The sequence below is a fragment of the Athene noctua genome, chromosome 8 (genome assembly GCF_965140245.1).
Source record: "Athene noctua chromosome 8, bAthNoc1.hap1.1, whole genome shotgun sequence".
In the NCBI taxonomy this organism is placed as follows: Eukaryota; Metazoa; Chordata; class Aves; order Strigiformes; family Strigidae; genus Athene; species Athene noctua.
Genome location: NC_134044.1, coordinates 22,678,222 through 22,706,003, shown reverse-complemented (window position 1 = coordinate 22,706,003; position 27,782 = coordinate 22,678,222). Strand labels below are relative to the sequence as shown.

General features: G+C 36.9%; 1 protein-coding gene across 1 annotated transcript in view; it reads left to right on the top strand.

The window, feature by feature from the left end:
- The window catches only part of NAALADL2 (N-acetylated alpha-linked acidic dipeptidase like 2), a 434,283-nt gene that overhangs the window by 382,919 nt on the left and 23,582 nt on the right, over positions 1 to 27,782 (top strand). Inside the window, exon 13 of the mRNA XM_074912228.1 lies at positions 24,525 to 24,618. Coding sequence (XP_074768329.1) covers positions 24,525 to 24,618 — 94 coding nt within the window. The remainder of the gene's footprint in view (positions 1 to 24,524; positions 24,619 to 27,782) is intronic.

The window sequence follows — 27,782 nt, the reverse complement described above, 5'->3', positions numbered from 1 at the left end:
CTACCTCTTCCCTTCCTGTCACCTATATTCTATCAGATTCTGAGCCTGAATGTCAAGTGTTCAGCACCTGCTATTGGAACTGGATTTTCAAAAGACTTTCAAACTAATGTGATAATTAAGATCATCAAAAGTATCCATCAGTTGAATGTTGCTGACTTTATAGTTTCACAGTTCCCCTAAGCCAATCTGAATGCTACCACGGAGTGAGCGGGATTGAGTTCGATCTGACTGAAAAGTAATCATTTGATTTTGTGGTTGCTCTTGCTTTAGGGGTTTGTTTTGTTTTCAGCTCTCAGATCTGATTTGCCATACAAGCTTTAGTGCCTGAATGAGAATGACAGTGAGAAGTGCGTGAAGAGAGTAGCATAGAAGCAGTTATTTCAGCAACAGCATAATTTTTTATAAGTTTTGAAATTTGAACTGAAAGAGTGTTGAAATTAGTCCACGGAAGATTAGATCTTTACATACCCTATTGTAAGGTGATACTTAGATCCGCGTAAAATACATGCCTTAAATTTAAAAAGTCCTGTCCGTGTTTGTTGTTGTTATTTCAGTAGAATTGTAGAAGCATCACAGCTAAACCTGACAAATAATAACAAATTTCTACTTTTCAAAAAGACTAGGGTGCTTTGTTGCTGGAATGTGTTTTTTCTGAACTTTGAAGAAGGACATGAGGAACAAATTACAGAGCCTTTTAGGAAACTCATGATTACATCTGGACTTCAGGAACTTACTGTGGAAGTTCTGATTGGAATTTCTAAAACCTAATTAGAGTTAATGTGTAAGGGCTGTATTTGTAATTTTGATGCTAACAGCTGAGCCCCAAAATCGTGATTTAGAAATAAATCTATTGCTTGTACCTGTAAAGTGCACAGGACAATGTCTAAATCAAAACTTTATTTAGGATTTATTAGGAAGATTTGCATATCTGTTTTTATAAATCTGTTGCAGGTTTTGTAAATATGCTTTAGGATTAGTAAATCCATTTGGGAAATATCTGCTGAAAATCTAGAGATTATCCATTACTTGACTCTTAAGGAAGTACACGTTTCTGTGAAATTCCTAAAAATGCTTTCCCATCTTAGTGGGGGCACTATTTATGGTGAGTTAATGAAAAGTGAACTCTGAGAAGGCAGATTTGCATCTCCCAGTTTTATTAGGTAACCACTTTTTTTATTTACCATTAAAAAACTTGTTTCATAAGGCAGCTTTATGTGTTGCTCAGTACCTAAAGAAAAATTAGTTCCTCTGCTCCGTGTTTAAGGAAGCTCTCTTCCAGAGTTAAATCAAACCACAAATCTGGTCAGACTTGAATTGTAGAGTGGTTTGATATTTAGTTACTCAGACTCTGGTGGTTTTGTTGTGCTATTCATTTTTTGCAAACTATGTTGCTTACCACAAGCTGTAGTTAAATAATTGCAGTTTATTTAATTGGGGAAATTACGTAAATAAATGAAAGACAAATTAATACCAGTTTTTAAACAAAAAGCTATATGCTCAACAGTCTGTTGTTTTGGCTGGAATGGCACTACCAGCTAATAATTTTCTACAGCCAGTTTAGCAGATGCAAAGAAGATATTAGCCTCTAGAGCCATTTAAAGTTTCTGCCTTTCTCGTTCTGGGTAGCCAAGAGGACTGTAACCAGAAGGACAAAGCTGATGAAAAGGCTGGAAGGAATCTCCTATGAAGAGTGGCTAAGGACTTTGGGTTTGTCTAGTTTGGAGAAAAGGAGGCTGAGGCGTGACCTCCTTGCTCTCTACAGCTTTCTGAGGAGGGGAAGTGCTGAGCTCTTCTCCCTGATTTCCAGTGATAGGATGTGTGGGAATGGTTCAAAGCTGTGCCAGGGGAGGTTTAGATGGACATTAGGAAGCATTTCTTTACCAAGAGGGTGGTCAAACTCTGCATCAGGCTTCCTAGAGAGGTGGTTGGTACCCTGTCTGTCAATGTTTGAGGCATTTGGACACTGCCCTTAACAACATGGTTTAACTTGGTCAGCCCTGAAGTGGTCAGGCAGTTGGACTAGGTGATCGTTGTACGTCCCTTCCAACTGAAATAGTCTATTCTGTTCTATTCTATTTTATTCTATTCTATGCGGATGCCTTCTGCTATGCTTTAAGACTATTCACAACTCTGGAAAGGGAGTGACTATGAGTTTTAAGACAGCTGTATGCAGTCTCATGATTTATACTCTGGGTACCCCAGCAGTGCACAGAGCATGTTATATAATTGGGTCTAGAAATCTGCTTGATCCAAAGGTCAACATTAACTGCTTTTACAAGATGAAAATTAAACTCGTCCTGAGAAACATACTTTGTATTTCTACTCTATCACTGGCTTTTATTTAAAATGGCAGCAAAATGAAATATAGTTTTCCACCGGATAAGCCACACTGCATGAGGTGGCACCACGTTCATTGAAACCACAGTAAACAGTGTTTTAAAGTTCCTTGCAACGGCTGTGTTGCTACTCAGCTCATTCATGTGAGCTGCCTTCTTGAAGAAGGAGCCGTGAACCTAGAGTAGCATTTTGATCTCGAACGATCAATACTTTTATTTTGACATTAAAAAAAAAGAAAAACCAAAAACGTAGTCTCAAATATTAACAGTTGCTATTCCTAAGTACGTAAAAAGGGACAACGTGATAATGAATAAGAGATTGTAAAGTTATATGAGCACATTAAACCAGGTATGTCTCTTAGAATGAAAGACCTGATACAATGTGCTGTTTAGTGTAGCACCTATTGCAAATGCAATAAAAACATAGCTACATGAAAGAAAGTATATAAGAAGAGGATATGTTTACTATGTGACTGGAAAGCAAGCTGTGTATTTGGATATAAATGAATGTAGCCTGCAGAAGAACCTGAGATAAATCACCAGAATTTTGGAATTTTAATAATTTTCAAACAGCCAAGTAAGGAGATGCTGTAAGATTGGATGTCAGGCCTGCTGTCCCTGGCCAATTCAAATTTGAATACTGTTTATCTTTTGTGAGACTGTGATCCTAAAGAAAGTACTTTTCAACGAGAAAAAAATAGCACATGATACATGTTGGAATCATTGACACCTTTGTACAGAGCAGTTTGATTTTGGGGTAATTGCAGAGTGAGGTTGGGCCTTTACATAAATATTGTCATGTCTAAAAGTGATGAGGAAAAAGGGGCTACAGAAAGATTCTATCTTAACCGACATGAATGATATTCTCTGAACTTGATGTTCCAGCCAGTGCAATCCTTTTGATTGACATATCTAAGAAAAATTTTAAGCTTTTTTCTTCCTTTTTTCTTGAGATAAACTGAACAAACTTGCAGCTGACAGGAGCCTCACATGAGATCCTAATGAGGCAAAGAGAGTGAAACATTTCTTTTTATGCTGAAGTACCAAAACTATAATGACATTGTATCATGGTTTAAAAAAAAAAAAAAAAACAAACCACAAAACTTGCTTGTACCTCAATAGATATTTTGCATAATGTGGAGGACTGAATGCTGAACGTTGAGGATATGAGTTAATCAAAACTCTTCTGTCTCTCCTCTTTTCCTTTTGCTACATCAAGTTGCGAATCTTTCATTTGCATTCCCTTTCTCTTTTAGGAAGAAATCTCTATCCACAGTAAAATCTCACAGGACAGGGAAAAATAAGGATCTGTCATATAGAACTTTTTCTGATTGTTTTCTAAGTAACAATTTTTTCCAGATGAGTGTGTTACAGATACTCAAATGCATTTCTAAACCAGTTTATCTTAAAAACTGCATGTTCTAAATGCTTCATTTACATCACTGCTTTTGAAATATAACATAATCCTAAATTAGTAAGTTATTTGCTGTTCCAAACAGCACTGCTATATCAATCAAACCCACATAAAATTATTTAAATGTGAAAAAATTAAGTATAGTATTGTGTAGGTTTTGTTAAAGAAACCAATTTTTTTTAAAATCAAAATTAAGAATGTAATTTACTTCAAAACTTTAAAACATCCTTCACTGGAGGATCTTTATGTTTCAATGCTTTTTAAAAAAAAAAAAAAAAAAAAAAACAAAAACAAAAAACAAAACCAAACAACAGAAATTATAGACAATTTCTTTTCAAAATTTCCCATTATGCCTTATTGTATTTAACTAGCAATGCAATATTGACATGATTGCTAGTTATCCCATTAAGAATATCGCTATATGTCTTTGAAAAGCTCTTGTTCCACTGATTTTCCATTGAAAATTTGATCACTCCCACTTATGTCTGGAGATTTGAAAGGATGTAACTTCATACAGAAATATTACTGCATTCTTCTCTACTGTATTGGAAGTAAACTCACAAAACACAGTCACGGGAGGAAAGAAGAGAACAAGAGTGTGATAGTATTCATGTCTTGATTATGAACTTTCCATCTGCTTCTAAACATTAATACCAAACCCCATAAAAACTCATACATCTGTGCAGTGTGTATTCAAAACAAGATTGTTCATGACCTGCACTGCACAATTTACCTGTTAGAGCACCTTCTTATCATACCTCTGAAAAGATACAGAATGGGAAACAGTGTGATAATATCATAACAGCCTTTTTTGTAGCACGGACCATGGTTTTGTGGAAGCTGCCACATCAAATATGACAGTATCACTCTAACATATTTGATTACAGTCTACCTCAGAGAGCTTGCTTTTTCCAAATAACAATATGTGGTTAACAGAGAAGATGAGTTTTTAATGAAAGAATTCTACTTAAAATCTTGTTTATGTTTATCTGGCACATTTTTTAATTAATCTGTATTTGCTGGGAAAAGACAAGGATACTCGAAAGCCATTTGCTTTTCTTAGTGAAACAAAAGTAAACAAAAATAAATCTGAAGGTATTTGGGTACAGTCAGTGTCTGAATCTACAGCAAGTGCTTTTATCTCATCATACTGTTAGAGTTATATCATCATATCATCAGTCTCTCATTGACTAGCTGTCAGAGAAGAGATTCAGCATCTTTTTTTAAAAAACAAAATTCTACCCATACTTGGAACATATAATTTTTCTCCATGCCTCCTGCTGGGCTCTACTGTCACTGGTTTTCCAGACCACATTGCGGGAGAGTGAGGGACTTCTCAAATGGTACTTGGCTGGTGCACTTCAGCCCATGTCAGTACGCCACTGGGAGAGCAGTGTCCTGTGACTCGGGACTGTCCTTGACTTGACTACTCAGCAGCTGTATACTGACAGGAGAAATATTGCTTTCTTGCTAGAGAAAACAGGTTCTAACATCAGCAGAAGCACCTCAATTCTGACAAACATTGGACAGTTGCATTCTGATTATCTAACAGAAGACAGTAGCTGCATGGGCACATTTTTAAGAACTGAGCTCTAGATCCAAAAATAAAGGGCTGTAAATCTGTGAACCGTTTAATATCTCATGCATTCAGCCTGTCCAGAAACAGATGATATGTTAGTGTTAGCAATCTATTTTTCATCTTCCATTTATATGCACAATAAATTGCTGGTAAGTTTTCCAGGTGGAATTTTAAAAGCAGAAGAGATCAATACTTACAAATATGTACGAAGTTTTTAAAATGGCAAACACTTAGAAAAATATTAGAGTGCATAAAGTTGTTTTCTAGTATATTTACTAGTAGTGAAGTGGTGCTATTTATGGGCATTTCTCTCTAACTGCCTGTCCCAGGTCTCCAGAGGAAAGTAAAGCTGAAGACTAGGAGTGCATTCTCCTCAGTACTTCAACATGGTCAGTGGTTTATGGTGAAGGAGCTGTGCTGACTGCCAGACTCTAGTCTTGAGCACAGGCCTAAACTAATATCTCCAAATGGCCAGCGCTAATACACTGAACTTAAGTGAGCTTGTATATGATGCATAAGCTATTTTAATAAATTTCTAAAGCTGAAAGGCATATGATGCTTTCTGTATAGGGACGGATAGTATATGCGCTTTTTTTTTACCACAACCAGCTACTGATTTTGGTTAGCATACTGTTAGTCAGACTGTGGTTGCTGGCTGTTTGAAGATAATCGGCCATCCCAGATGCACTATTTACACAAAAACATTGTGAAAACCCGTATTATTTTCAGTGATAACAAATCTGGAAGTTTGATTATTTTTTATTATTACTGCATTTTCATCAAGATTGTTGTACATTTTGTCCACGAATAAGTTCTGACTTGGCTCTTAATGATTCTTAGTACTGAGGTTCTTCGAATTTGGGTTAGAAACCAAAGAAGTGAGGAACACAAAAATGGAGATGTGTGGTTTTGTTCAGTGCATTCAATTCGAAAACTCTTTTTTCCTGCTTATAGTTCAGGCTATGTACTTTTAGTCTGTTCTAGCATTTGGAGAGGACAAAAAAGAAACAGAAATAGTAACAAGAAATTCACCATGTTCTTTCACTAAATTGAGAATTCAGTTGTCCTGCTTCCATAGAGATATTTCATCCAGTAACCTAGTTCTTGTTTAGGGATAATTTTGCTAAACATTAAGGTACTATTTGATAAATCTAGTAGGCATGCAGTTGGGTAGGTTTTGGGTTTTTGCTATTTTTCAGAAGCGGACAAGAAACATTTTTTTAAAAGCCCATAGTGTCTTTCTTCATATTCTGTAATTTTCACTACGCCACCATATTGAAAGCGGTATGATTCTATTTGCTGCTTGTGCCTTCTTTGTCTCAGTTATGATTAAGACTTATGTGTGAGTCTGAAATAATTATGAGTATATATGAAATGAAAAACTTGCTTCCTTTCGGTGGAGAATGTATATCACTTAGAAAAGCTGTGACATATGCTGCTGAAATATGTTTCATTTCATTAAAAACCTTCAAGTTTTGTAGATTCCAGCTTGAATTCACTGATGTAGATCATAGAAATAGAGCTGGTCTTCTGAGAATATTGTAGGAACAGCAAAAAATGCCTCTTTACCTTAAAATACACCCTCTACTTGTCATGACAGTCCAGTATCTCATTTAAAGCTATTTATATCATCATACCTTTTATGGTACTTAAGAAAAAGGGATTTTAGTGAAACGTCTTAAGGCTTTAGTACTTTTGGCAGGCAAGGACATAACTGACCAAAGTAATGCTATCATGGTCCTCACTGCTATAAAGCATTGGTCTGTAATCCTTTACAGTGATCTTTTGCTGGATACACAGCCTACACAATCTAGAAAAGGCAATTCCCTGTTACACGTGAATTAGACTGAAATCAGTGCACTTATTACATGAGACTAAGATGAATCTCCAGATTCAATTCATGTTTGAGGAATCCAGCAACATGTCACTTTATATATTACAACCTGTTGTAATATAGCACCTGTCGTGCGGTCTGTCTTCTCAATTTGCATAACTGCAGCATTTCATACTGACTGTAAATCTTCTAGGACACTGCAAAATGTCTTCACTGACAGTGCTTAAGTAGGGCTCCTTGGCTGTGCTTTAAGGATGCTTTATAAGCAGAACAGTTTGTAATCAAGAAGCTGCTAACAAGCAGTTTCCATATCCTCATTTCCATTTATTTTTACCTACTTTCATTTTGTCTAATGTGAACTGCTAAAGTTGTTTAAATGACTTTCAAACAGAGTATTGAAATATATAGTAGCTTGCATAATCATGTGCTTCTCTTCATTACTTTACTTGCATGTTATGTTCTAGGCACATACATAACAGCAATTCAGTTAGTAGTCTCACGTTAATTTTTAAAGAGCAATTTAAAAGGGACATACACATAGGGAATCCTCCTTCAGAATCTCTCTATTATGAGAGATTATTTTAATTTCACTTTTATGGTAACAGCTTTAGGTGTAAGTTTACTTTTGCATTTATTTTTTATTTGGGGCATGTCTGCCCATAGTCCTCTTCATGTACTTCATACAGCATTTCTGTTAGAGGCTGTTGGCAGGCTGTTAACCTGAGGCACTATACTTCAGAACTCCTCCATCAGAATATAGGTCTCATGTTATTCATATAAGGCATAAGAGAAACATGGAAGCAGTCATAGAAAATTGGAAATTTAACAGAAAGAAATATAGTAATTTGATTTACAGGTTAACACTTGTCATTTTCATGAGAAACCAAACAGTAAAATTTGGAAGGTCATAAGGGTTGGAGACACTTTTTTAAAAGTTTCTAGTCTCAGCTTGGACTAAATTTTCGTAGAAACTATAGAAAGCACATCCATGATCTAAAGCTAAGTCTTTCTATCAACTTTGGAGTTTTATTCAAACACAGGAAACATCTCAAATTGTTTGGAGGGAAGGTAACCACAGTTTAATACTGACAGAAGAAAATATTTTTTCTAGTCTGACTTTGAGTCCTCTTTAAGTCATTGGAATCTTTATTTATTAGAAAATAGCAACCATTTACTCTCCTCAGTCTTTGCCTGAGCTCTTCCAAACTACTTGAACTTAAGCTAGGCAACTCGTTAATAAGTCCTACATGCCCAAACTTTTCATTTTTGTATGATTTGCCTGTATTTTCTGAAAAACAAAACAAAGCAATGCCACTGGGAATTATATACTATGGTAAAATTCTTGAGTCTCCTGAGATCTGCTTCCTGGACTATTTTTACACCATTTTCCGTAGCTGTAGTGGACTTTTAAGCTTCCATTCTTATATGACTAGCTGAATCTTAAAAATTATTAAACTGTGACTTTGAGAATGAAGAACTAATAACTTTTAAGTTAGTCTGTTCAAATAATCTTGGATTTCATAGTGTCTCAAAAGGCAGCAGATCTAGAAATTTTGCTTTTAGAGGTCGTGTAGGAAACACCATGATCTTGAGTCACATGGTTTTGATGGAAACAGTGTTTAATGTTAAGAAGCTCTTGCTGGCTTTCAGTTTGGCTGCTGTAGTCCACTGAGACTGAGTTGTATTGCTTTTTTATGCAAGGCTTAGTGGTTTTAATTCAAAGGAAGTAATGAAGAGAAAAATGCAAACCACATCCTTTGCGCTGCTAAACAGCAACAGTAATATGTTTATATTGTTTATAAAATGTTTTGAACTGCCTAATCCAAAGCTCAATGAAACTGAATGCGGGTTGATAACCACAGTATATAATTAGGCTTTGTTGAATTTTTTTTAACCTCTGTGAGGTACATAAGATCACTTTAGCAGAGAAGCAGATTGTGAGTGAAGGGATGACAATATCAGAGCTGAGGTAAGAGCTAACGTTGCCTGGTGTCCGGTCATATCTTTGAGCCAGAGGTTGCTTTTGAAAGCTTTTTCCAAAGCTCAAGTTTCATTTTCAGAAGTGACTGGTGGTATTGGCAGATAAGTGGTATGAGATCTTACTGGCTTGCTGACTCTATCCCTTTTAGTTACCAGCTTTTTTTAATACCTGTCATCTAACCTGAGTGGGAAAACAGATACTCCAGTTAACATCTCCAGTGACCCAAGCAGATTCTTCTTGGCAGACTAAAAGCAAAAATTAATTCTGGAATACTTTTCCTTTGGTTTTTGAAGTCAAGTTTCAGTCACTGTCTTTAACCAGTAAGACACAAAAGAGGAGACTGTATGTTAAGAGTTCTGCTGATGTTGAGTGTTTAAGATAATGCTTGTACATAATGTAGATGACTACACATAGTTGGTTTTATTTGCACTAGTGTAGATGAAACATCATGACATGCTGCTGACTATCTTCTCCCTCAAATATGAAATCAGAATGAAAATAAAATATCATGGATGAGATACTACAAATCGTTATGATAAGTCATGCTCATTGAAGTTAGATTTCAGGATATATGAATTACTTCTACTCGTTAGTTTACGATAAAGAACTTTGAGATAATTTAGCTAACATTCCTGCTGGTATGTTATACACTTCTCCTTAGATTGTATTTAACTATTAAAGAGAAGGGTCTTTTGCCACGTAAGGAACTATTCCACAATCCAGAATAACTAATCATGAAGTTTTTCCTTCTTCAACAAAAAATAATTTTTCCTTAATTACATTACATTACTTTTGGTTGTTTCTTTTACTTTTTACTTGGAAACTTGAATTTCCTGTAACTACTGTGTTCTTAAATTCTTTGTGAAAAGAATCCTTTATTTTGAGATCAGAGGATTCTAATATACATTAGCACTTTAATTATGAACTACTGAATGAATAGGGCCAAGAGTCTTTTAGACTAGCAGGCCTGACAATTAAAAAGGCTTTTTTCATGACTTGCAGCATAGCCTATTCATTTTTTTGTTAAATATGGCTATTATTGTAATTGAAGATTAATAATCGCTAATAGCTACTGGGCTCTTTCAGTGTAATATTCTACACAAATAAAGCCTTATGCTTAGATGGTACTAGTCTCTCCCTTCATCCCTCTTTTGCAAATGTCAGTTGTTCCTTGTGCAGAATAAGCAGGAAAGGCGATAAACTCTACTGAAGACATATAGTCAAACCTCTGTCTCAGGGGCATGGGGTTTTTTTTGCAGGGGAATTCTGGAGGACTGGAGGTAAAATATTACCAAAATCAGCGTAATGTAGCGGTCTAATCTGTGTCTGGTGCCTGCTATTTTCAGTATGGAGGGTTTTAACATTTGGGAATGGACAGACGTGGAGATGCCTACGTGCTGTCTCTTGGGACAACCCTCCTGATGGTGGACTGTGGCCACTGAACAGTACGCAGTTAGCAGGTCCTAGAAACCACAAGATTTAGAGTGTCAGTTCCATTTTTCTTGTTTCAAATATTTGAGGTCAGTATTCATAAAATTAAATGGACTTTAAAAGGTGTTAAAAATACTTTGTTACTTGTTATGCTTGCTTTGTCTTTTTCTGAAGGTCCATAAAAGAAAACTATATTTATTTATTAAATCCAGTATCAAGTGTGCGTTCTGATCAGATTGTTACCCCACAAATGCCCCATATCCTTATAACTGGATGAGGCTTGGATGAGAATATTGTTAATTAGGGTTCAGAAGCTATTACAGCATTATGGTATATCCAAGAGATCAGAACAGTTTCTGTAGGGCTTTTTAGTTTCTCTGAATATGCAAACAAAAAACTTTAAAATGTGTTTGATATTTTTGATGTCCAGTGTAGACATAGTGCAAAATTTTCTAGAAATTTCTTTTGAAGTTTATTTACATTTAGTTGAAAGATGTTCAGAGTACATCACATCCCTCTATACATTGCCTTTCTACCGCAGAGGGGAAGAAAAGGAAATTTTTATTGTCTACAAAGTCTTTATTTTTAGTTCCGAAAATCTAATTTTATCTGTAACTGTATCTGTCTTCAATTGTAACATACAGGAGAAGTTTGAGATGAAGTTTTCATCGGTGTGTGCAAGTACACTTAGACACACACATGCACGTATATATCACTTTGAATACTGTCAGCCCTCCCACTAGTCTGTTCACTATATATCAATGCCATCGTCTGCAGTACTTCTTCAGTTTTGTGAACAATTTATATGGAATTTTACATAGAATGGGAAAATTATGCTGCCTACACATTAATGCTGAAAAACTTTGTTGAGTGTTTTCCTCTGATGCATTTTCATTCTATATTATTTCTAAAAATCCATCCTTGTCTCTCTGGCCTTGTGATCAAACCACTTGACAGCATTGTAATCTTCTCTTGTCTTGACACATTTGCTTGTGCAAGTCTTTTTTCCTCCATAATCCATCTGTGGTGGTGTTGCCAAAATCATCTTCCTCAGCTGTCCTTTTAATCATGCCATCTTCTCTTTCAGAAATTCCCCAGGCTCCTGTTTATGTTCTGTAGCAAATTCCAACTTGCTTTTCTTTCTAAATCTTTTGCCTTTTTCAAATCTTTTCTTTTTGCCTCACCACTCTCTTCAACAATGTCCCTTTCATCATCTTCTTTCAGTACAGTCATTAGATCTCCATCCTTGTTGTTACCTGTCAGAGAAAACTTGCCTCCTTCTCTATCTGCCCATATTTAGATCTCTTACAAACTCATTTGTTCCAGAAAGTTAATCTAAAACTGACAGGAAACAGGCATTCGGCTAAGCCAAAACAAAAGTTACGGAATCAATAGCAAGACCAGAAGCTAACAAAAATACAATGCTTACCAACAAGGTGAGTCCTGAACTTTGAGTTGGTTCTTACAGCAAAACTTGTTAGATAGTCTCAAGTAGCCTGTGTATTTCATATGCCATAGCCCCCTTTCTTTGTTTGGTTCTATCAGATAAGCTTAAGATAGGCACTAAGCCTTCCAGAATAGATGTCTTTTGAATTGTTTTGTGAGACATGTAATGTCTTTTTGGTGCTTAGACACTAATGATAATTATAAATAATAAGATACTTAAAACAAATATTACCTGGAGCAACCATGGTGCCATACTGTAGGTAAACATTGATTTTTTAAATTTTTCTTAAAAGCAACTGCTGTTACTTGAGCAAGTACTAACATTTCCTGCAGTGTTGTAAGATAATGCACTTTTAAAATGTTCTCTATTTAATCTTTGTTGTTCCCACCATATCATGCTGCCTTTATCCCTTTAATACAGAGGCCCACATGAATGTAGGGTGCAGTGGAATGACATGGCCATCATAATTTGACTATCTTAGTAACAGGTGCATTATTACAGGCCCAGATGTGGTAATAAACCTCAGTTCTACCTTCATATAATTTGAGTTTTATTGCTAGAGTCCTTATGAATTTCGAGGACCATTCTGTAGCGCCGGACATTCTTCTGAGTTTTCTTTCTCTGTTTATATAAGTATTCTGTGATGAGAAATGTTATTTGTTAGGTCTTTATTCATTGTTGTTCAGGGACAACTTTGAAAGGTGAGGGAGTTTCTTTTTCAGGTAAATTGGTAGCCTCAAGAGCATGCCAGCTAATTATAAAATATTTCAGTAGGTTCATCAAACTGACCCAGGATTCCCTAAGGCTCAAAGAGTTTGTCAGACTTGGCATTTTCCCCAAGCCTGAGGGGAGCTTGCTCAGTTCCAAACATATTCATCTTTAATTAATGTTTTCTTTTTAAAATGAAACAACCAATCTTCCCCCACCTTTATTTGTTAAGTTATACTGTTTAATTACAGGAGGAGATAGGAGAATTCCTTTTGAGATTTAAATTTCAAATTATTAATGTAAGTTAACTGATTACTTCTTATTCTGTGTGTCTTGTACAATATATGTTGAAGATAGAATTTTATGATTTGAAAAGTACTGTAAAAAATTCGCAGAAATTGCATCTCTGAATTATGATATCAGTAAGAAGCTTAAATAACTTTCTGGCTTGGTAACTACCATGCGAGTACATCCAAGAGCAGAATGTAATCCTAACTGAAGTAATTGCTTAACAAGTGAATTGAGCCTCTTTGTGGGTACTGCAGTGTATCTTGGTGTCTGGGGATAGTCTCAGTACATTATCTGTCCAATTCTCCCCAGAAGTGGAACATGTCTGTTAATGTTTATGGGTCTTTTCTTTGAGCTATATACTACAGAATTACGTATTTTCAGCTTCCTTTGAATCCTCAGCACTATGGTTCACTAGTGTCTCTCCCTCAGCTAGTCTGTAATGTTTAATGAACTGTCACTGCTCCAATCCTTACTGATAAAGGTGATCTGAGTGGAAAAATTTGAGATACCTTTAGATCAAGAGGTAACTAGAGAAAATAACAATATTTTCTCTTCATAACTTTTAAATATCTTAGCTATCCTGAATTTGAGAGGATAGGGAGACTTTAATACGTAATGTTCTTGTGAATCTTTTCATAATGCCTATTCTGTTGAATTGATGCTGAATTGACTGTCCAAGTTTTCCAAGTTCCTCAAGGAACCATTCTTTCAACCTCTCACTGATGCTTTTCTTCAGGTTCTTCAACTTCTGGATTCAATTTCTTCCATCCATTGTCCCTGGTTCTCCCCAAATCCTGTCACTCTAAGGACTGACTGCTGCCTAGCATACATTCTTTCAGTGTGTCCACCTAGAAGACTTCATAATTGCAAATAAAATTCAGGCAAAACAGAGTGTAGTTTGAGGCTCCTGTTACAGCATTTCCTCATTCTCTTTCCACAAATCTCAGTGGTCAGGTCTGACACATTTTGAAGGTCATGCTACGCAATGAGTTTTTAAGGATGGTGGCATATTAATTCATCTCAGATGATGGTGTATTAATGTATCTCAGTGTCCTGATGATATGATCATTAATGTTGAAAATGTGTATAAATGAAATGGGGATAGATGAGAAAAAATAGAAAAAAAAATGTATTGTCACAATAATGGAAGAAAAAGAATAATGAACATCAAGGAAAAGGACTATTAGGTACTGAAGCAGATTATATGCATTATTTTAATTAAGAGTGCCTAATAGTACATATGGTTTCCTTTGAATAATAATTGCATGCTGATGAAGTGTGATTAGAGAGGGTTTTTTAGGAGTTCAATTAAATCAAATCCATTTCTGTAAAAGGGGAGTGATTAAAAAGATGATATCAAAGTCTAAACTGAAAGCTGTGGTTGAAGCTTCCTATTGCCGATTTCTTTGTTATTGCACTGCTGTGATGACTATTATCTAGTTTTTAACAATGCCACAAGTTTCAGACTGAGTCCTGCAGATTCAGCAGAACAACTGGCTTTACAGATTAAATAGAAACTTAGCAAGTACTTGGATGTCCTTGAATCCTGGGATTGATCCTAATTCAGGAAGATTCTTGGTTCATGCATGTATCTTGAAGCATGTGAGAAGACACTTTGATTAATTAGGACTGTAAGACAAGATCCTATTTGCTGGGCTGATCTCTGTTTCTGCAGAGTGCCTGTGAACCCGAGTGATTAAATGCGCACTGCTGTTTATTTTATCTGCTAGTCATTACTGTCTGACTTGTAAGGCTCATAGACCGGCAAGACCCAGCCAACTGTCTGGCAACTGTTAACAGAATTATCAGTTGTCTTGCTGAGTCCTATCATCTTGCGCTTTGATTATCCTGTATTGTGAGTAAGGAGGGCTGGTTGTACTAACATCCTGATTGGAGTCTTAAACACACACATAAGTCAGGGAAAGGCACTGGTATTCACGAACTGGTAGCAACCACAGTGAAGGCCTTTACTGGAAGAGTGTGATGATTTCTGGAGCTGTGTACTAAATCTCCAAGATGTTAATCACAGCATCCTGTGTTTTCACACCAGTACACAGAAATCGACACTGATGTATCTTGACTGTTATTCTGAGGTGACATTCACTTTCTTTAACATTAAACTTTCCTTTATGGCTTAAACTAGAAAAAATACTTAACTTTTTTTGTCATGAGTGTGCGCTGTTGGCTAGCCATATGTTTTATCTTTTGAATGTCCGTATTACACATGCAAGTAAAAAATTAAGCTATGTAGTTTTGGTTTAAGCTAGTAAAGATCTATCCAAGATGCAATTTCTATACATGGCTGTCATTAGAAATCTTTGCCTCTGATGTGTGGAAATAAATTTCACTTCATATATTACTATATACTTCTCTTTCTACCAGAACAATAGCTAAATCTATTTCCTCAGTACGGCCTGTAACCAGCTTCAGGCAGTTAACATCACTTCTTTAAAAAGGATCTAGCACTATTTTCCTCCTCCTCCTGCTCTACCTGAAGAGGGTGAGAGAATGAAAGCATTTTAAAGGTCACTTTCTGTGCAGTAATGGCATCTTGGTTTATGGCAATGCTATTTGCAAATTATTCAGCTTTAAAGCAAAATTTTCTGGATTTGTCACTCTCAAAGTCTGCAGCTGGTAACCAGAGCAACCTGGCTTTAAAGTTGAAGATAAAAAAGAATTAATGCTAGAACAAACTTTAAAATTCTCTTTAAGAAATCTGGCATGAGGGTTTGTAATAATGTAAAGATTTGTATTGTTGTGGTGTGGCCTCTTCACCCAGAGCTCATGAAGCTCCTAGGGCAGCAGAGCATTCTGTTATATCCTCTTACATGCTCATAACTACCCACAGTAGGGTAACTTTTTTGTAAGTGGCTAACTGGTTTTTTTAACAAGAGGTTTGAATCTAATGGTCCTTCTAGAAGTTAATTTGACACTTTCTTTGTACCTAGATACCACTAGAATTTGACATGCATAAATACGAAATAGATGATTATAAACTCTTTTCATGATTATCGCTACTTAACTGCATGCTTCAAAGACATGCAATTTCTGTTTATGTGCAGAAAAAATAAAATAAATTCTCCCTTTCTAGCTACACTTCTACACTGCCCACATGAGGAACTGTGCTTTACAGTTAACTTCATGGCTCCCTAAGTAAGCATTAACCCTCTGTATTCTTCACAGAAATAAAGTTGTTCTGCCTCAGTTTCAAACAAAACAAGTTGAGGACAAGTTCATTTATGCAGTGCCAGGCTTAACTCAATGAGGCCATTATCTTGGAGGTTGAGTTAATAATCCTTGTTCTTTGCTGCTGTGGTAACAAGAGCATGAGTGGGCCAGACTTCAGCCCAGTCCCCAGGCTGACGGTAGCTAGTGACAAACGCCTCGGTGTATCTCCCCGTAACCACAGCTGGAGTTTGAATCTGCAGCATCATTTCTAGTAGTCAGCAGTGCAGTGCCCTGCATGAGTCTGTCTATAGTCCTGTGTATTGGGTTTGTGTGGCAAGGTTTTGGTAGCAGAGGCTACAGGGGTGGCTTCTGTGAGAAGGTGCCAGAAGCTTCCCCATGTCCGATGGAGCCAACACACCAGCTGGCTCCAAGATGGACCCAGCCCTGGCCAAGGCCAAGCCCATCAGCAGCGCTGGTAATACCTCTGGGTTTACATATCTAAGAACAGGGGAAAAAAACTCTGCAAGGGCAACTGCAGCTGGAGAGAGGAGTGAGAATATGCGAGAGAAACAGCTTCGCAGACACCAGGGTCAGTGAAGAAGGAGGGCAGGAGGTGCTCCAGGCCCAGAGCAAAGGTTCCCCTGCAGCCCAGGGCAGCCCATGGGGAGGCAGCTGTGCCTGCACCCAGGGAGGCCACGGGGGAGCAGAGACCCACCTGCAGCCCGGGGGGACCCCACGCCGGAGCAGGGGGATGTGCCCCAAGGAGGCCGTGACCCCGTGGGAAGCCCACGCTGGGGCAGGCTCCTGACAGGGCCTGTGGCCCCGTGGAGAGAGGAGCCCACGCTGGAGCAGAACGTGAAGAGCTGCAGCCGTGGGAAGGACTCACACTGGAGAAGTTCATGGAGGACTGTCTCCCGTGGGAGGGAGCCCACACTGGAGCAGGGGAAGAGTGTGAGGAGTCCTCCCCTGAGGAGGAAGGAGCAGCAGAGACAACGGGTGATGAACTGACCACAACCCCCATTCCCCATCCCCCTGCACCACTGGTGAGGAGGAGGTAGAGAAACTGGGAGTGAAGTTAAGCCTGGGAAGAAGGGAAAGTGGGGGGGAAGGTGTTTTTAAGATTTAATGTTATTTCTCATTATCCTACTCTGGTTTGACTGGTAATAAATTAAACTAATTTCCCCAAGTTGAGTCTAGTTTGCCTGTGACAGTAAGTGCTGAGTGATCTCTCCCTGTCCTTATCTCAACTCATGAGCCTTTCGTTATATATTCAGTTGAGGAGGGAGGTGATAAGGCAGCTTTGGTGGGACCTTGGGGTCCAACCGGGGTCAACCCACCACATCCCATCTGAAACCTCTTTGTGCTCTTGTTGTCTGGCACATTCCATGGCCTTGAGCTCCAGAGCACGGGGATGTCTCACAGGACACCTCTGCCCTCTGTGCTGGATGAAGAGAGGAGGATTGCTTTCCACCACTGTGTGAGGAGCGGTGTGACAACCCCTTCATGTCCTCACTCACATCCCTTTCACTGGTGATCTGGATAGAAGGTAAAAGTGAGTGGAAGGAAACTCTGTATAACATTATGGAGTTATAACCCAGAGCATGGGGTATAATTGCTCACTAGTATACAATTTAAAATATATCTTTTAATATGCATGTAGAAGATTCACATAAATGCACTTAATATACACAATATATTTTCATATACTTTATATAATTTAAAACGTAAGAAATTCTATACACGTGCACAGAAAACAAAGCAGAAACAAGTATGAGTTTCTTTTTTGTGCAAGTGGTTGAAAGAAGTGGGATATATAATCCCTTACAGCTGTGAATGAAATCTATAGGAAATGTACTCTCACTGCTCTCAGTACTGTATATTGCTAAGTTGGCCAACAAATTAGATTTTAAGCAAATTAATCACTTAAGAGAATACTTCTGACCTTAATTTCTCAGTATCTTGGAATCTCATCATGAGCCACGTAGAAAATGTAGCCTATGATGATGTAAATAAAGATCTTCTGTACTCCAGAATAAGCAGCCTAGGCTATGACAATACTGGCATATCTTAATACGTGACTTCCACGATGCCTAATGATGTGTGCCACTGTAATACAGTTAAGTGTTGTTTGCTCTGCGTAGGATACATGCAAAAAAGGAGAATCCATGGGTTTTTTCACTATCGCTTTTGCTTCCTATACAGCATTTCCTATACTGAGAGTAAATAAAACAATATTAAATGATGAAGGGGGGTGTTGAAATTATGTTTTTAATACGTAGATACAATTCATACTTTCCTTGGTCAGAAACAGCTATCTGTTACGAATTGCTTCACCTACCATAGCCATAGACTCGCCGTACTCTTTTCTCAGGGAGCCCTCTACTGCCCTAAAATACTGTTTGTTGAACTGAGTGTCAGATACCCCAAAATATCATTTGGTGCCAAGGTAGATTTCAGTAAGAACAAAAGCATATATGGTACTACTGAATTTTTGAGAAGTTCTGAATTTTCAAAAGTTGACAGCTTCAGTGCAAAGCAAACATGTTTGTGACCAGATTTCCATTTCTTTGTCTAATCAAGTGAATGTTGTCCTTCAGAAAAATAGAGGGTCAAAGAACCGGTTGTTTTCTCATGCTTGTGCCTCTGACTTTTCTTGAGTCAGTTAACTTTTTTGGGGGGTGATGAATATAAGAAAAACAACAGTGTAGACTGATTATGCAGGAATTTTTTCTACAGTAAATTGAGATCCCCATATTAAAAATGCTCATTAATTTATCATGAGTCTCACGATTACTGCCAGTCATCCAGTATACTAGGTGCTGAAATTATGTTATTGCCATGGAATCACATACTTCATTTAAACAGACTCAATTTCTCATGCTTAATTAAAAAAAATCTGATAACATGGAAGAAGTTGGGGGGGGGGGGGGGGGTGTGTGTACCAGCAGAAAGCAATTCAGGAAATTTGCCTGTATTATCAAAAATATTTCTTTAATTTTGCAGTGTGGAGAGGTCAGGAAAGGCTGATTATTTTAATATTTGAGATTACTAATGTTATGGTTCTGAGAGGGGATCTTAAATATATGCAGAATTGCTTACATGGGGATGGACACTGAAACAGTTGTTTGTGTTGGGGTTAATGTCAGATGATCTCAGCAGGTCACTGCTAGTCAGTCCCTGTGGAAGGAGAGAGCCCTTGGTGCAAAGAAACAAACACCTGAGAGCAGACAGTGCAACAACCAGCCACAAAAGTTAAACCTTTTCATTCACCTTTACAAGAAAAAAGACAAAAAAAGTGTGTTATTTTCAACACACTGTTAATTGATCACCCTAAAGATCACAGTATCTTTCCATGCTCTTCCTTCATCCATGAACCCCATGGATAATGTGTGAAGGGACAAGTGCAAGGTGTGAGACCAAACATGACTTGAAAAAAATAATGCCTGATGTCAAAGGAAGTTGAGGCTCACAGTTTGAATGAGTTGCTCAGTGTCACACACTGATTAAATGCAAGGATTATTTGAGTCTGTAGTAGGGATTCTTACATAGAGAGTCTGTAGTTGGGAATTCACGGGTCTACTACACTACCTTGTTATGTTATCTGCTTTCTGATATGAGTTGTCATGGGTTTGGTAGATTAGCTGCTGTGGTATGCTAGTTTTCCCTAAAAGTGCACAGATATCAGTAGGGTGGAGTGTTGTTAATATTCATAGAATAAAATTATATTGTAAAAACCTAAAAATTGTAGAATACAGGAAAGAAGGAAGCCCGTTGCAGAGGTATATGGCTTGAAGTGTAAAGGACTTGCCACTGCACAATTCAGGTTTCAAGTAGCTGTGTCTAATTCATTCCAGCAGGTAAAATTGGGGTACAGCACTACTGAAGAGCAGTGCTCACAAAAGGATAAACATGGCAGTTCACCTGATTTTTTTAACTTCCTTTGTAACTTGGCATATGAAGAGATCTGAGATGTCTGTTTAATTTTAGCACTCTTAATGTGACTAAAAATGTCCTAGAGGCTCAACACTTACACCTACTGAGGTTTACAGAGTACGCAGGCTAGATGTAGCACACGGTTCTGAATTTCACTAGACCAAAATAAAAAGAAAAAAAACCCAACAAACCAAAACTGGCATGCGAACTTCTATGTTAAAGAAACTGCCTGCACACTACGTGCTGATGTTTATTCTAGCAGATTGATCTCTATCATGCATAATATTTTCATATCTACATATCCACTTAAATATGTTTTCACTTTATTCATCTTACAAGTTTCTTATGATATGACAGAATGGGAGATGGGTTGCCATGCCTGCGCTGCCTGTAAAACCAGATAACATTTAAGATGTGTCCCCTAACATTTAAGATGTGTCCCCGCAAGACATGATCAATAACAGCATGCCCCAAAAGCAAAACTGAATCTCTGTAAAAAAGGCTGAGTGGAGCCTTTCACATTTTTGTATCCTGGGTTTTAAGTATTCAGTATTTTTAAAATTTGCATGCCAATAGATGTGCTTTAAGTTGTTACTAGGCAGCTTGGATATTTGAGTTGCCCTGAAAACTGAGTTTAACTCTTAAAAAAAAAAGTCTGTGATGAACCCCCCCAACTCCATTTTAGTTAGTTTTTTTATTTACATTGTAAAACAGGTAAAAAGTTAAAGGATATAATTTACATAGATGAACAAATTGTGTGTCTTTAATTTAAATATTATTTTATTGTCACAATCTTTTGGAGACTGGTGCAGATCCACCTGATGTCCCTGAGAGCTGACTTTTATAGTGAAATTACGTTCAGAAATTGAGTAGAATTGCAAGAAAACATAGTTCCTAAATGAGATGGTGATAACACTTTGGAAGAGAGAAGAACCTACGAATTCATTTAGGAATTGTCATGTGATACTGAATCATTTTTAACACCAGCATTTTTGGAAGTTGGTTTTGGGTTTTTTTCAGCTTTTGGAATCTGCATGTTGTCAGAGAGATAAAGGCAGGCACAGTAGTTATTTCTTTCTGCAAAGTTGTTTTACACTGTGAGGTAAAAGACCTTGAAAAAAATGTTCCCTTGGTATAAACTTATTTTGAATATTCCTATTTATTTAGCAATATATGGTATAACTCTACAATTATTTTTTACATTAATATTTATCTCTAAAGTAATTGGAAGTTCATTAAATACGTGTTTACTGAAGAATACTTTTCCCAAAGCCAAGTGCAGTGGAAACATTATTCAATATTTTTTAATTTTAAATTGTATAAGAAAAACACTTCAGAATCAATTAGCATTTGAACTATATTTTTTTCCTTAGACTTGATAATTGTGCAAATGTTACATCAACTATTGTGTGTATTGTGTATGTATTATTATGTATAAATGTTATTTGAGAAGTTGTCATTAGTGTTATAACCAGTTCAGTATGGGAATAGAATTAATTATGCTGCTTTAGCATTTCACTTTATGAGAAAATTGTTGTCTTTACTCTTTGCTAAGTTATTCTTGCATTTAATAATTCAATAGTCAGTCTGAACCATTTTTCAACAGGAAAAAGGGGGCAGAAGCTTGTCTTTATTTTCCATGTATATTCAGTGTTGTGCTCAGGGGAATGGTATATCCAAAAATAAGACTATAAATAAGAAATCAGTAGCCTTTTCTGTCTTGCTGCATTATGTGGGTTTGATATATGCTTCTGCAGCATTATTACTTACTCTGTTCAAATCAATGCTCTGAGCTTTCCTTTATGTGATTGATTTCTTCCAGATTAGCCTGTGAAGTATGTGATTTAATAAACACCGCTGTTACCTGTTTACTAACACACAAATATCTGCAGTATTACATGCAGAGATACTGTAAAGTTTCTAAAATGCTTCAGTCAGTCATAAGATTTTGATGGTCTAACTGTTTGAACAGGAAAGAGAAAACAACTTTGGACTCAGGTAGTCAAAAGCAAAATAAAATTGCTTGGAAGAAATAGAAATAAAACAAGAACTTATAAAAATTAAGCCAGATTCTGTAGGCGATAATGATGAAAAGGAAAGATGCTTACTAGGGTATTCTCCTCTTTAATGCCACTTCCATGCCTCAGAAAAGAAGCATTTTTTCCATACTTTTGTGTTCATCAACATTGCAGTAACAGATTGAAAAGTATCACTAGCACTGTAGAACTGTTCATGTCCCTCCCTAAAATATACCTATGAATATGTATTTTGCATTACCATTTAGTGAAGGTTTTTTCAGAAATGGGGTGTCAGGGAATAATTCAAATGGGTTTTGTGATGTAGTACTGTTATTTAGGATTAAATGGGTTTGGGCTCCTTATAGAATGGCTCCTCTTTAATAGGATATTTCATGGCCGCAGTTGCTTTTCCATAGCAATTTACAGGTTGTTAATGTTCGGGGCAGCCATATCTCGAAAGAGTTCTGTGCAGGACAAGGAAGGATTTTTTTTTGCGGCATCTGGACATTTAGAACCAGATTTTTTACAGTTGCTTATGGCTGGATTACATGAACCTGCTTTGGATACAGTTTTGTACAGATTTCTGTTTGCCCAAACAATTTTATTTTTTGTATTTCTGCAATGACTCTCTGATATTCCTAAAACCAATGTTTCTAATGCTTCTCAACACAGAGATTTTGTGTATAACCACAGATAGAAATGGCCTTAAAAGCATTAATGGCCCGTGCAGTTGGGAAGTTTGGAGAAAAGTTTCATGTGTTGCTACTGTATAATATTTTAACACAGATGTCCAAACACAGTATTTTTCATCTTCCTTCAAGTCCACTCTTAGTTCTTTAGTTTTCTTGATAAAAGCCTGAAAAATCATTATTCCTCCATATTTTTTTCTCACTGTATGTATGGTAGGGTTTTTTTCTTCGTGCCTTTTGCAATATATTATTCTCTAGAGGTAAATCTCAATACCTTCACAGTATAGCTCTGCTCAGGTCTGGGTTGCAGCCTGATCTGCAGCATGTTCCCTCAGTCTCTCTACCCAAATTAGTCTGTGGCTGGGTCATTTCTTTAATGCTTTCCGGGAAATGTTATTGGGGCTCTATTAATGTTTCTCCAGGAAACTTGTATTTATGATATTACCCTGTCTTCATCCACTTTCCTGGGAGATGGTTTTCTTTTTCAGTTGCTATACTGTTGTTTTTAATATTACTTACGATTGTTGTCCTTTCCTACTACTTTGTATTGTAGAATTAAAATGGTACTTTCAGCACAGAAAATACCATATTGCTTTTGAAGGATAGATATTATTCTAACCCCTCCAACACCTTGGGAAGTATTCTACAATATGATTCTATTCAGTCCACGTTTTCATCAAAACGATCACCATCACCTGCAGCCATCATTCCATTTTAGAGCATAGCCCTACAGGTATTTTTTCCGTTTTTGCAATATCAAGATATGAAGAAGATGAATGAAAGTTTCTTGCATGTTTTTGTCAGTGTGGTTTTATAGCTTCCACGAACAGTGATGGACTTGGCAGCCTAGAGACTGAAATCCTCTGTTTAATCACAGGCTAGGTATAGTTCGGCAGAAAGACATATTTCTATACACAGCCCCTGTAGCATGTCTAAGCCTTGAGCTGGAGAGCCTACCTTCTGTAAATGAAAAAAAAAAAAAAACACTCAGGCCAGTCAGTCCCTGGCCTCATCTCTGGAACTGTTGAGAAGAAACATTCGTGCCATTGAGTTCCATGACAGGTGCTAACGCCTAATCTGGAGTGGACTGAGAGTTCCCTTTCACGCATTTGGGAATTTCTTTCTGTAAGTTACCAAGAGGGTGTAGCGCTCCATCCAGTTTGGAAGTTGTACGTTTGTGTGTATCAAGTTGTCACCTCTTCAAAAGCAATAGGTTTTCAGGTCTGCTTGCATTTAGCCATGAGCTTGATCTGAAACTCATTAGTGTCTGTGGTTTGGGGTTTTTTTCTTTTTCGATGGGTAAACTCTCGTAAAATCCGATAGCTAAAACTAGAGGCCTAAGTAAAACAATAAAACTTACTCCTATTATTAGAATGTTGAGATGTTTATTTGAAAACAAAGTAAAACTAAGGCCCTTCAGAGACTCCCGCAGAATCCTGGGTCCACAGAAAAAGTATTGGACAGAATCCTTCTGTGTGGTCATAAATTGTCATCTCTTAACGTTTTTTGATGTTTTATTAGAAAGGCAATGGTCTAGGTCATATTCTTTTTCATAAAGGTGTGTTTATGGGGTTTTATTTGTTTTTCCATGAAAATCCAATGTTATGAAAGTATGTGCTATTCCAAAAGAAGTACTGGCTATTAAATCTGCTAGAAATTATGTGACTGTTTTTTGGGTTTTTTTGTATTTTTCAGCTAACAGGACAAGTGACTTTGCAAATTGCCAGTGAACCAGTTTTGCCGTTTAATGCCCTTGACATCGCATTAGAAGTTCAGAACAGTCTTAAAGGTAATTTTTGTTAGAGGAATATTGTTCTCCATTAATACAGAGAAAAATAAAAGTATCATCTACTCCATGACACAGATTTTCAATTTCCAGTTAAATGATAGTCAGTGATTTTACTAGTTAAACAGTGTCATTATGTAATGCTAACTAAAACGCAGTTTTTCTTGCTAAATAAAGCCATAAAATGTTTATATTTCTTCTGATGTTACTATGTCAGTTAAGCAATAATTAGTTTTAAAATTTCATCATTACAGTCAAAGATAACAACCTCTATGACTGAACTTGATTTTAATTCACTTCAAGGCTTTGTTCAGTACAAGCAAGAGAGGGCTTCTAATCTTGTTGCCATTCAGCTCCTTACTTTTCACAGTCATCTTCCTTGTTTGGTTATTCCACTAACTCACCTTGTTGGCAGAGCATGTTACCTTTCCTCCTTTTTCAGGCATGACAAAGCATGATAATTTACCAATATGTATTGTTTGAGTTAATTAAGCACAGAGACCCTGAAAACTCTGTATTTGATCTTGGTGTGTTTGGAACAATGGGTTGTGATTAGGGAGAGGGACAAAAAGTTCCTAGTCAGAAAGTAAATAAGTGACTGGTAAGTTGGAAATGATGCAGATGTAACTCTCACAGACCCTGGATTTGGCCCTGTTTGCTAGGTGAAGGGTGAATGCCTTCATAGGAGACCACTCCATCAAGATTGTGGAGCCGCTACTAACATTCCTGTGTTGCTTTCTCATTTCTGGCTCTTTCTGTTGTCTTGTGGCCTTTTAGAGCTTGATAAAAGAACTAGCGTGATGCAGTCTTTTTGTCCTGTGTAGGCAAGAGAACTCAATTAAGCCAACAGCCCTTGGCTGGAGGTGCTTAAGATAACACAGTTAAAGGGTGCAGTTGTGCATTCCTTTTGCTTCTGAGGACTGTTTTGGTTGTGGTATTTATTTTTTTCTCTACAGTTGGTAAAAAATGTTGATAGGAACTAACCCTATTGTATGTTATTGAGATGTTCTCTGATACTATCTAGACTACAAAATAACAGTCAACCATTTTATCAATTATGAAAAGAATATCTGTCTTGGCTCAAATCCTGAGGACTAAGGAGGGAGAGGACATCTAGGTTCTAACACTATCCAGTGTCACTCTTCCATATAAGCTTTCTCCTTCAGTATCATCTGTCTTCATCCTCCCATTCTGTCTCTTTTCCCATAGAGTTTTCTTGTATTTTAGTATATTCAAATGAGATCTGACTCTCCTTCATTTTCAAAGTGACTAGTTGAAAGTAGTCTGAATGTGAAGAGCACATAGGAGTTTTAGTCCATGGAGATTAAATCTTTTGATAATTTAGCTGCCAAATTCTAACATAATTGTGTACAAACTGAGAGATTTTATAAGATGGTATTCTGGTCAGAATTCAGTGAACTTAAAAGGAATATTAAAAGGTACATCCCTGACAAGAACCCCCATGAAATTTGGAAGACTACTCCAAAACATGCCCTTGTTAGGACCTCACAGTGAAAAGAATTTGCGATAGGTAAAACCATTTTGTTATTTCCTCTTCTCCAATTATGTCTCTGGTACAGGTTACCTGTCGTGTGCTAAGGCCTTTCAAAAATAATTTTTGTAGACATTTATGGAACTCTCAGATTGATCTGTTAAATAAACATGGAAATTCTATAAAATCACACCAAAACTTTACATATAGTTTACTAGAATGTGACATCTCAAATATTTTTTGCAATCTTCAGGTGTTGCCCCTACATTTCATTCACTCCCTGCAGTATAAAGTATCACTTTTCTGTAATATACATTCATAGAAGTATGATACCTTAACTTTAATCTTTGCCATCCATCATTGTCAAGACCTAGGAGTAAGCAGGCGAGCATTGGTCTGGAATCAGTGAGTATCCAAAAAGACAAGTAATTTTAGCTCTGTTGTGCCATATAAACATTGGTTTAGTTCAGCCTAACACAGCACGGAATAATCATCAAATAAAACCTGTGGCTCAGCTGGTATTGCTTCAACTGAACATGAGATGTCTGCTGTTGTTCTTCCTTTTTTTTTTTTTTATTTTGAGTAACAGGAAATTTTGATTTAAACTGACTTTTTTACTCTAACTTCAGTTAGATCATTTATCTCCACCACTTCAGGGGAGGAAAAATTATTTTCTAGGCTGTAGGGCCAGCAGGATAAATTTTCTCCTAGCTGTTCAATTTAGAGTTTTGTTTAAAGACTTTTTTCATTACTTTCATGTCTCATCAATCTCTGACTTGTGTCAGATAGCAGTTTATTTTTATTTTGGAAACCAATAAGACAATGGTCTTTTTCTGGTTACTTAAATGAGAAGTTGTACTTTTTAACCTGTCTAACAAATTTCTTCATTCTTCAAAAAGATTTTATGTTGTCTTAGATTTCCTGTTCAAAGATGCATTCCCTTAGTAAACTATTTCCTTCTCCAACTCAATGCAAACTGTAAATGTAGAAAAGGTGAAGAGAAATCCTCACGACATGCGAGAAGATTTGTTCATTAGGCTTAATTTCATGCCTCTAGTCTCTGGTTCAGCCAGTCGTTTAAACATGCATTTTATTGCCTATTGGACCTTCTCACATTCTTGAAATTAAATCATATGTCTAAATTCTTGAGTCACAATTTTTCAGTCTCTGGATGTCCTCACAAAAGGATGCCTGCGTCTTAATATTTGTTAATACTGCATTTATTTATGTTTCCAAAGGATTAATTCTGTACTATTAGCTCTATTAAATTCAATAGCATGTTACTCAGCACTTTATAACAGGATAGGCTGGATGGCAGATTATAGGGAAATGTCATCCACAACATGTTTATGTCTGGCTTGAGGCCTGTTCCTCAGAAAAATGGGGAAATGATTGTTAAGTAACATGTGTTCTCTCTGCTTGCACACACCGGAACTCTTGGAAACAAGCTACTGCTTTTGGGTTTACCTCAAAGGAAAGGTTGTGACTGGAGAGACATTTCTTTTTGTGCATCTGCTGAGGGTCTGATGTTTAGCAGGGAACCTCGTGGTCATAAATGAGGTGAGATGGGTTCCAAGACTGAAACCCAGGTCCCTGGGGCTATTCAGGATGTTATCTGTTTGATCATAGATACGATATTTTACAGAAATTCATAAATAGGTGACAGTTTAAAATA